The sequence below is a fragment of the Arachis duranensis genome, chromosome 8, assembly GCF_000817695.3.
Source record: "Arachis duranensis cultivar V14167 chromosome 8, aradu.V14167.gnm2.J7QH, whole genome shotgun sequence".
NCBI classification, from domain to species: domain Eukaryota; kingdom Viridiplantae; phylum Streptophyta; class Magnoliopsida; order Fabales; family Fabaceae; genus Arachis; species Arachis duranensis.
Genome location: NC_029779.3, coordinates 12,550,222 through 12,561,799, shown reverse-complemented (window position 1 = coordinate 12,561,799; position 11,578 = coordinate 12,550,222). Strand labels below are relative to the sequence as shown.

Below are 11,578 nucleotides of genomic sequence, written 5' to 3'. Positions count from 1 at the left end.
ATAGTAATAGTAATAACTAATAAGTAAGTTGCTTAATTAATAATTACTTTGTGGTTAAAACAGAGCGATAAAGTATATGTTTGAATCCGGCAGATGCAATTTCAATTTTTGAAACTTCAACTCCATCTGGCATATTATTGATTGGATTTTGACTTTAATTTAATTGGTTATCTCGTCCATTACATTAAATATTTATTATTAGGATAAAAATTAAATCTATTAGTAATTTTTTTTAAATAAAATTTCAATATTAAGTCCACTCTCTACCAACCAAATTTAAATAAAACCAGTATTATGATTTTAATTATGGGAAGTTATTATGGCTTTTTCCACTCAGATATTTATACAATAATGTTCAACCCTAGTAGTGCAGGAAAAAGAATTGTTATTTTCTTGCTCATAACATCATACTATTATCTTATCTTATTTTTAAGGGAAAAAAAGAAGCATGAAATAAATGATAGAAATTCATTGATTCATTGATGAATGATGCGTGTATGTTAGCAAATATTATTTTGAAATGGTTGACAGTACCTACTACTATTTTGATTGTCCCCCCAAAGCCTCAAAAAGAGGCCAAAGTGGGTTTCTTGGAAGCCACTCTTTAAGGCTCCATTGATCTTTCTAGTTTGTGTATATATATATATATATATATATATATTCATACACACACACAGACACATACTCACTCATTCACATTTAACACAACACACTTGTAAGTTGTAAACTCCTTACAAAAACTCCTTCCACTTCAAGCAATAAACTTGATCATTTCCATTCCCTTTTATTGCACACCATCTGTTTGTCATAGTGACTTCAACATATAGTTACTTTCTTTCTGTCACATTTTCCAAACTTGACTACTAGTGATGGCAGGGAAGGGTAAGAACAACAACAACAAGGTGGATGTTGACTTTGGTTGTGGTTTGGTTGGGAGAATTCTCCAACTTAAAAGCAACAATAGGCTGAGAAAATCATCAGTTCATTCACTACCCTTGAAAGCAAGCAACAACAAAGGACAGCAGAGAGATCATAAGGTGGAAAACGAATCCAACAAGCCTCAAATTCATGAATCAAAGACTCCAAGTCCAAGAAACAGCTTCACTGAGACCTTTCACACATTGAATGATGATCATAAACAAGCCAGAAAGAGCACCTCTGCCTACCGAAACAGCCAGAATCGAAGACCTTCAGATGCTGCAAGAAGCTCAACATCATCATCATCTGGTAACTCAGAGAAGCAACACAGAGAAGCCATTGGTAATTCTCTGCAACTTGCTAGGATCAACACTAATGGTCACCACCAAAAAGAAAACTTGAGCAGGTCCCCAGTCAAAGATTTAGTTCCCTTGAAACTCACTGGAAACTTGATAGTTAACAATAGCCCAAGAACCAGTGTATCCAAGAGCATGGAAAGTACTCCCAAGAGTAAAGAGTTAAACCCCATGTCAAGTTCTTATTATAACAATGCAAGCAGAGGAGGACTAATGGGGAATATAATGAGAAGGAACAATGATGAGTTTGCAGCTCAGTTTCGGAGTCCAAGGAATAATAATGGAGTAGACCCTGAGTTGTTGAAGGGAATGGGAAATGAAGCATACAAGCAGGGAAGGTTTGAAGAGGCTCTGACCTTGTATGACAGAGCAATTGCTATTGACTCCAACAAGGCTACATATCATTGCAATAAGAGTGCAGCTTTGATCGCATTGGGACGGCTTCTTGAAGCAATCATGGAGTGTGAGGAAGCTATCAAGTTAGACCCTTCTTATGGCAGGGCTCACAACCGTTTGGCAACAATATATTTCAGGTACTTGGATCATAACAATGAAAATGGTGGTAATTTTGTTTCTATTAATCTTTTTCCCCCTAATAATAAAATTGTGAATTGGTGCAGGCTTGGAGAAGCAGAAAAGGCACTAACTTGTAATCAGGCAGCTTCAGATGATGATTCGGTTCTTGCTTTTCAAGCTCAGGCTCTTGAAGACCACCTTAACAAATGCACTGAAGCTAGGAAAGTCAAAGATTGGAAAACTATAATAAAGGAAACACAGTCCGCAATATCGTTAGGAGCCGATTCAGCTCCAAAGGTTAGTTTCCATGGTCTGGTTAACTTTTCTAATCCAATTCATCCAATTATCACTCACTGGTATCGTAAAATTTCTGTATTATATATAAGTTCCATACGGTCACTAGCCTCTTAATAAGCCTTATGCTGAATAAAAAAATGGGTATGTATGTAACAGATCTATGCTTTACAAACCGAAGCCTTGTTGAAGCTCCTAAGACATAAAGAGGCACATGCCACTTATGAGAAAGTGCCAAAATTTGACCGTGATTGGTGTAACAAATTATTTGGACCGGTTTGTAGAGCTTATGTTTTGATGATAGGCGTACAAGTTTACTTGGCAGCCGGCAGGTTGGTGAAAATGCTTTATTTGATAAATTCTCCAAGCATCATTCTTAGTTTACTGTGATACTGATCCATTGTAAAATTGATGACTATGATATCGAATGTTATTCGGGTCTAATTGGGAATGATCTCAAGTTGCTACGTATTTTTTGTGATGACAGGTTTGAGGATGCTATGACTGCATCTCAGCAAGCAGCCAAATTAGATCCAAGCAACAGTGAGGTGAATGCAGTGTTAAGGAGGGCAAGAGCCGCAACATCAGCCAGAATGAGTGGTAACTTGCTCTTCAAGGCATCAAAATTCACTGAAGCATGTGCGGTGTACAATGAAGGACTCGAGCATGATCCCAACAACCCAGTGCTGCTATGCAACAGGGCAGCGTGCCGTTCTAAACTAGGCCAATTTGAGAAAGCAATTGAAGATTGTAATGCAGCCCTTTTGGTTCAGCCTAGCTATAGCAAGGCAAGGTTGAGGAGAGCTGATTGCAATGCCAAGGTGCCTTAATTACCACTTTAACCCTGAATTCTTTTAGTACATACTTGTTCGAAGTTAATAAACTGTGTCATTTTCTTTTTGTACAAATTATAGTTAGAACACTGGGAAGCTGCGATTGAAGACTATGAAGTGCTCATAAGAGAGAAGCCAGGGGATGAAGAGGTGGCCAGGGCTCTGTTTGAGGCCCAGCTCCAACTCAAGCTCCTGCGCGGTGAAGATATCAAAGACTTGAAATTTGGTTCGAATTTGGTTTTCATCTCGAGCAATGATCGGTTCCAACATTATGTAACCTCTCCTGGTGAGCCTCATTTGGATGTGTGTCTAACTCAATAAAATTTGGGCACTATCAATAACAAACACTAACTAGTTGTGGCCAATTGAACAGGTATGTCTGTGGTGCTATTTTGCAACAAGGCAACCAATAAAAATGTACTGTTGGTGTTAGAGCAAACCTGCAAGAGATTTCCATCAGTTAATTTTCTTAAGGTTGGTCAATATACATTGTTTCAGCTTGCTATATTAACTGAAGAATCTTAAAAGAAGAATACAGTAAAAATGGTATTAACAGTGGACAAGAATGTGAGATACATATATGCTTAGGAAAAATTAAAATTTTGCTGACCAAATTAGATATAGATTGAGAGCAACAATGTTCACACTTTTCTTACTTGATTATTATAATTTCAGGTGGAGATTGAAGATCACCCATACTTGGCAAAATCAGAAGATGTGAACTCTGTACCAGCCTTCAAAATATACAAGAATGGATCAAGGGTCAAAGAAATTCCGGGAAACAACCACCAGTTGTTGGAAAAATCAGTTAAACTATATAGCAGCTGAAGATAAATATACTCAAATAAATCAAGCTAATTATCTCTGCCTCTTAAATCTGTTGACTTTGCTTAGAAGGAAAGTGAAAAAACAAACAAGAAGCATAGCATTGCTGTAGTGGTAGCTGTAGATATGTTTATAGCAAAAAAGGGAATTCTTTCTGTTAGTAATTAGTTCTTTTAATTCTTTGCTTGTTTGAGCAGTCTTTGATTCTTCATATCCCATATTTCGTGTATATTGGATTGGGAAACCAATTACTTGATACATTATTTTTTTCAGTTGAAATTACATATATTTATTACAGGAGTGATTTGTATTTTGTAAGTTTGTCATTTTAAATTATTAAAGCAATGTAGAAGGAATACAATTACTGTACATCACAGAAAGTTGGTGATCAGTAGTGAGAGTTCTTATTATTGTATTCACTTGCTCTTGGTAGAATTAATTTGGGTTGGAATATTTAAGGATTACATGATTGAGATTGGATTTAAACTAGACACCTTTAACAAAATACTCTAAAATTCAAGTTTTAACACCTCTTTTTTTAATGGTTGCCAGAAGACACTTTTAATTGATTAAATTATTCAATATATTGGAACTCGGCCCAATTGAATTGTCTGTAATCTGAATTACTGTTTGCAATCAACTCAGGTTACTGTAATAATAAACACTTTCTTTAGTGTAGGACTTTATTTGTGTCTCTTAAAAAGGGTGAAAGAATCTTCAGTAGTGTTAATTATCCTCATCAGTGATGTCAAAATCATTCACAGGAGGCCTTCTATAATGTGAATAGATAGTTGTAAACCGATAAAAGAAAGAAAGAAATAGAATCATTGGATATAAATTTCTCATTCTAGTAACTAAAAATCCAGCATTAACTGTTTTGCATTCTTTTGTTTGCTCCATCGTCAATCAGCAACATCATTACATCATATGAAAAATCAAAGAAAAGAATTAGGGCTAACTACCAATTCCCGAAAGATTCTGTCATTGACAAAAAGATTTTTTTATCGACAAAACAACTCCTAAATGATTTGAAAATACGATAAAAATAACCCATAAATATTATAATTTTTGTAAGTAATAAAAAATTTTCATATTTAGCAAACCATTTATCTATTAGATCTATATATTTTTAGGATTATACTACGTGTACACTAAAATCAACCATCAAAATCAACCACTAGTATAAAATAGATGTTAAAAACTTAAAATACAAATCCACATTGAAAATAAATTAAACCACACATCTAACCTTGTTCTTACTAATAAAATATGAATTTGTAGAATCAAACTATAATGCTGAGTAATTTTGTCCTTTATTTATAGTATAGAAGGAAAATCAATGGAGAATTGAATTGATATGTACACTTAAATACATGTTACGATCTAGATTTCATCTCATGAGATGGTTTGCCCCAGCCCCCAAGAGAAGTGTTTTGAACCATTCACTATCCTCATATCTGAGACTTGAACCGTAACAAATATATATAGATTATATAGCAACAACTATAATTAAACTAAAAGATATGCTAGTCAAACGACCTAGACAGTTTTGGTTTGAAGAAATCAAACGTGTGAATTCCAGATCACGTAAAAATCTAATACATTTTCTTAACTTACAACTGCATTAGATGGATCTAAAGTTGTATAATAACTAGGATGACATGGAGGAGCAATATTCAGCTTTTACAAATAAGACATTGCTTTGGTATTTGAGAGCGTAAAACAACAACAAAATCACCTAGCTTCTAGCTAGGCTTTAACCCTTTTTCAGTGTACGGTGAGTGACAAAACTGAGATGCAAAAGAAAAGAAAAGACAACACCCTTGACCCCTTCTACTTCACCTGGAGAAACTAGTTAAGTGCCAACTTTGCTTGTACTTATATATATGGCAATTGGCAAGGTTATATTCTTTTTTTTTTGTTTATATCAAGGTATCTATCAGTTCGAAAGTCTAATGACTAATTCCTCGAATACTGTAAAAGTATAAAGTGGACGATCCTTCCAAACAAACAAACTCCATTTCCATCTTTCAGCAAGTATCAAATCCAAAAAAATGGTTAAAAGACACAAACTCTCAATCATTTGCGCCAAGTTGCGTCGGTAGATTATATTCTTGTTCATGTGAATCATGTTGTTGACCAACAAATCAAGTACACCATGTGATGTAATGTAAGTCACACTTGAAGACAGGACCTACAATCATTCCAATCAGCCCACACAAAACTTGACCAGCCTCCTCTATTATCACCTCTTAATGGGCCTCCATCATGATTTGGGCTATGGATCGACACAAATTTACCTCATTGCTGTTGAACATAGTATATGCACACATGATACACAATAAAAGATACTAAGTTGGATTGGTCTAATAGTTAGCTCACTAATCCGCTTAAGTAAGTGTCAAAAATTTGAATCCCACTTTATACATGTAACAAATTATTGATCAGCGACAAACTTTAAATGAAGCTAAAAAATTAATCCTTAAACTACCGAACTAAAAGATATTCCAAGCAAGTATAAAAAATTTAAGTACAAATTGAAAATACCATGGGAAACCATGATTGTGGAGCACATGCAACCATTTTCCAAAGTCCATATATAATGACTTCTTTTTAACGTAAAACTAAAAGATGTAGTTCTTTCCTATAAGTACAAAATTTGACTAAATTCAAAGTTAGTCTCCCTTATCTTAATTATAATAAAGGATTCTCTAGTTTTATAGTGAGAGAGAAGCAGGTGTGTGTAAAATTTAGAGACCTTAATATAATAAAAAAAATTAAAACAAAAACATCCTACGGCAAAATTTCTTAAAGAGCTATTTGAGTATATATTCAAAATTGAAATATAAATTGGAGCCTCACCCGTGAAAAATTATAGCAAGGAGCAGTGAGGTACAGTAATAGAATTATTTGGACTGTGCTTCATATATAGTTATCTGCTCTATTCATAATTTCATATCTACCTACACTTCACAGGTAGCTCGTTCATTCTGTCGCCACTTTCCTTTATCACTGGAAAATTGCAGAATGCCAGCATCATTCAGTAAACCACGGGCTTGTAATTCAATAAAATTTTACTATCTACATAAAATATAAATAAGACAAGTACTTAACCAATTTTTAATTATTGTATATTTTTTTTATTAAAGATAGGAAACTCAAACCCGCAATCTCTTAATTGAGTATAGAAAGACTATGTCATTTGAGTTATAACTCATTGGCACGAACAAGGTGTTTAAGGACTGATAAAATTGTAACATATATTAAAATACTCTTTCGCCTTAACCCATGACAACAATAAAGAAGTCTTGTAGCCTACAAGACTTCTTTATTGTTGTCATGGATTAAGGTAAAAGAGTAGTTTAATAAGGACTCTGTTGGCTCTGATTAATAATACGCTTGTTATTTTTAGTACCTTAAATATGAACAGTATAATCACTCCAATAAAGACGTTTAAAACATCTTTTTTAAGATATTTTTTAATAATTAAAATTTAATACATATAAACGATTAAATCGTATTATTTTTGTCAAAATTAGGCCAGATAAATTAATTTGACTAAAAAATGGTTAATCAAATTTTAAATCGATCTAAATTAATATTATTTTTATAAAAAAATGACTACAATATCCCTATTATAAAAAAATGATTAAAATATTTTTATTATATATATTAATTTTAAAAATTCTAAATTCTAACCCTTTTTTTGTCGTCATAGGGTTAAGATTTAGAATTTTTAAAATTAATATATATATAATATGGGTATTTTAGTTATTTTTTAATAGAAATATTATAGTCATTTTTTATAAAAAAAATACCGGTTCAAAATTTAATTTATTAATTTTTTGGCTAAACTGATTTATCGGGTCTAATTTTAATAAAAATAACATAGTTTAATTGATTATATGTGTTAAATTTTAAATTTAAAAAACATCTTTACAAAAAGATGTTTTTGACATCTTTATTTAAGTGACTCCCATACACTAATACTATTATTTTAAAAATAATTAATAAATATAAAATAAAATAATTTTTAACTGATTTAAATTAATTTTTTATTGTCTCTTAAATATTTTTATATATAAGGAGTGATTTACTTTAATAAATATTACTCTTGCTTATTTTACAATATACATTGCTTATTACTCATGAGCCGTACTATATATCCTATGTTGTTAATTAGTTATGGATGTGTTACATCTAATGTTGTTAATTCATTCTTGAAGTTGGTGATGTGCGTTTGGGTTATGTTTGGTATGTTGTACGTTAATAGAAAAAAGAATTAGCTAGAAATCCTAGAATCGAATTATTATCTTCAAACATACACAATATGATTAATTATCCGGAAGATGTAGCAACTTCTTCTTCGACATAAAAAATCACTGGGTTTTGGAAGGTTGCCAAATTCATTGGTGGAGTTGTGATGATTTGCCAAGTGAAGTCATGATTTCTGACGTTGGAGAAAGCACCCAAATTGAAGCAACTTAGGCAGCCTCACGCGTACACAATTCATAACAAAATTCATAGGGTTTAACATTTCTTTTAACCCCCTTAGAATAAAGCTAATCATGATATCAAAAGGTGCGTTTGTTTCCGAGAACAGGATAGGATAAGATATTGAGAATAGGATAGAATAAACACTGATAAATAGAAATACAAAATTTTGTGTTCTTGTATTTTATTTGATGATAAACTAGAACAAATTATAAAAATTCAATTTATTCTTATTTTTTATTCAAAAAATTTTAGATAAAAAATATAATAGTAAAAAATATAATTATAAAAAATTAACAAGAATAATGAAAGATAAAATAAAAAATAAGTTGTGTTCCTTGTTAGTGTTTCTGTGTCCTTCCTGTCAGGATAGACACAAAATACACTAATTCAGTGTCTTTGAACACATTGTCTCTGTCCATGTCTCTTCTGCCAAACACGATCGTGTATCTCTGTATCTCTGTCTCAGTGTCCTGTCTCTGTAAACAAACGCAGCTAAAGTGACGATTTTTTATTTTTTTATTAAAGAGAAGTATATGAAACACAACTAGTAGACTAAGGTAAAAATTCAGGTATAGTTGACTATACGTGAAGTTGATAACTGAGAGTCGTTAGATGAAAATTTAGTCAGATTATCTAACAGCTCTCAGTTATCAACTTTACATGAAGTCGATTGCACCTGAGTTTTCACTATTAGACCAATGTGTTTCCGGCAGATTCATAGTATATTTTTTTCAGATTATACTTTTATAAATAAAAAAATTTTACAATATATTTTTGGCAAATTAACAATACATTAACGGCAGAATTGTACTTTTACGAATGAGGAGTGTTAGAAATTTAACAGATTTTGTAATTTGTAATTATTAATTAGTTATTATTAATAATTTTAATTGTGTGAGATTACATCTAATAATAAGAGATTATTTATTTTTTATTGGTTATATATTGGTCAAATTTTAATAAAAATGCTGTTCCTAAACTTTCTCTTTACAAATAATAAAAAACATTCCAAAAATTTATTAAACACCAAAACACTCAGTATTTAAGTGATTCACTAGATATAAAATAATATGTAAAAAAAATTAGTTATCAATGAAAAAAATAGTAATAACATAGTATTTAGTAGTGCCTGCAGCAGCAGTAGTACTATCACAATTAGAATTGTCAGTAATAAAGAAACTATAGAAAGAAAAATTTTTCTCATGAAACACAACATCTCTAGATATAATAATTTTGCTAGTGGAGGTCATGTATTTATATCTTTTTTGAGTACTAGAATATCCAACAAAAATATACGGCTGTGATCGTAGTTCCAATTTATGTTGATTATAAAGTCTTAAGTTAGAAAAACACAAGCAACCAAATACTCGAAAAAAATTATAGTCTGAAACATAATGAAAAAGAATTTCAAATGGAGATTTATATGAGGTGACATAAGAAGGCATTCTATTTATTAAGTACACAGCAATAAAAAAAGCTTTACTCCAAAGATGCAACAGTAAAGAAGCAGTAGCTAAGAGAGTTAGGTCAGTTTTCACAATGTGTCTATGTTTTCGTTCAACAAGACTATTTTGTTGTGGGGTATATGGACATGATAATCTGTGTTCGATACTTTCCTCTCTTAGATACTGTGAAAAAGCATTGGATAAATATTCCTTACCATTGTCAGTTTGAAGAGCTTTTAAAGAATAATGAAGTTGCTTTTCCATGAAAGACTTATATTGTTTAAAAATTGAAAACACTTGGACTTTATTTGTTAAGAGATAAATATTGGTATGTCTAGAAAAAACATCTACAAATGAAACATAGTACCTAAAACCATGCAAAGATGAAATGGGAGCTAGACCCCAAACATCCGAAACAACTAGAGATAGTAGCGAATTATAAATGCGATTAGACAAAGAATAAGGTAAAGAATGAGCCTTAGCCATACAACAAAATTCACAATTAAGCTTGCAATCTGAATTTTTATTCTCATGTGCAATAGGTGTAACACCCCAATTAACCTAAGCTTTACCTCGCGTCGTAAAGCAAAGGTTAATCAAGGATTACGACAGTTCTAAACTCATACATATGATATATAAAAGGAGTAATATTATCTAGAAACCCGATGAAGGATATAGCTAAAAAATCAGGATTTGAAAAGCGCAAAACATACTAGTGAAGTTACTAACTTAAGGCACAAGGAATAGGTACGGCATAACAAAATATCATAGCATAATAGTATAATATCATAAGACGCTAGCCACGGCTCGCGGAGTTTAAGCCAACTAGCCATATACAGACAATACATGAACCCAAATAATAAAAATAGCTTATACAAATTTTTTTCTCTCAGATACAAGCCTCTAGGCAAAACAAAATACAAAAGTGAGAGACATAATTCAAAATAAATTAAAAGACCCAAAAGGAGTATCCAGATCCTCTGCTTCTATCACCAACCAGATAACTCACCAGGGTGGCCTGGTGGGTTACAACCTGCATCTGAAAACAACAACAGAAATATGGTATGAGAACTGGGAGTTCTCAGTATGGTAACAGTGCCCAGTGATGTAGGATATAAGACCCAGGAACGCCAAAGGAAATCCTAGACTCCATATCCATCATAAGAATTCAAGCTTATATCATTCTAACCCAAATAAGCATAATAGGTAAAACCTTAACAAAACTTAGAACCATAGCACCATAAAAGGGTAATCTATCTTAGGGGATTTCTAATCTAATCAAACACTGCTGTCCCACAGCCTTCACCAACCGATCCGTCATGCAATCCTATCGCCACCGCCTTCCAAACCCCCTCAAACCCAGTAAAAGCGCAAGTATATACAATACAAGTAAAATACAAGTATAGGCATGTATAGCAATTAAGTCAAATAGCAATTAGACATGTTATACAGATAGGAAAATAATATCAAGTCGGCAAAGCATACAAATAGATAGAAGATGCACATGATGAATGTCTGCCCTACTGGCTGTGATATCACATTGTCGGTTCAACTGCCAACCCGATATATCTCCATGGAGAAGTCGCCCTTCGGAATCATCATATGGGAACCCCCGAGATATAGTGCTCGGATCACTATCCAGGATTGTGCGCCTATACGCTTTGGAGATCCGAAGGGATGCGAGCGGGATCTATTGCCACCGACCTCACATCTAAGCCCAAGCGGAATGAACCCCCGCCCTTACGCCGCCCCGCTACCTCGAACAGGCGGGATCCAACCTCGGCCCCTGCCGGGCGCATAGCGTCTCATAATCTCAATATATAATGATACATCAGTGGTTCTCAGAAAACATTTTCAATATGTCATGGATCCTTCAATTCCTTCAGAGTCTTCG

At 32.8% G+C, this 11,578-nt stretch overlaps 1 protein-coding gene across 1 annotated transcript; it reads left to right on the top strand.

The window, feature by feature from the left end:
* The first annotated feature begins 577 nt into the window (after positions 1-577).
* Positions 578-4,161, top strand: LOC107460817 (inactive TPR repeat-containing thioredoxin TTL3). The gene is made up of 7 exons (XM_016079227.3): positions 578-1,807; positions 1,895-2,087; positions 2,244-2,416; positions 2,572-2,905; positions 2,999-3,203; positions 3,291-3,391; positions 3,593-4,161. The coding sequence occupies exons 1-7, from the start codon at positions 870-872 to the stop codon at positions 3,743-3,745; spliced, it is 2,097 nt and encodes a 698-aa protein (XP_015934713.1). The 5' UTR covers positions 578-869; the 3' UTR covers positions 3,746-4,161.
* The last annotated feature ends 7,417 nt before the right edge of the window (positions 4,162-11,578 follow it).

Bases quoted from the DNA above. Each gene is read 5' to 3' on its own strand.
- LOC107460817 (XM_016079227.3), top strand. From the start codon at position 870: ATGGCAGGGAAGGGTAAGAACAACAACAACAAGGTGGATGTTGACTTT. The intron at 2,417-2,571 runs GTTGGTGAAAAT...TTGTGATGACAG, and splicing joins GTTTACTTGGCAGCCGGCAG to GTTTGAGGATGCTATGACTG. The intron at 2,906-2,998 runs GTGCCTTAATTA...TACAAATTATAG, and splicing joins GAGCTGATTGCAATGCCAAG to TTAGAACACTGGGAAGCTGC.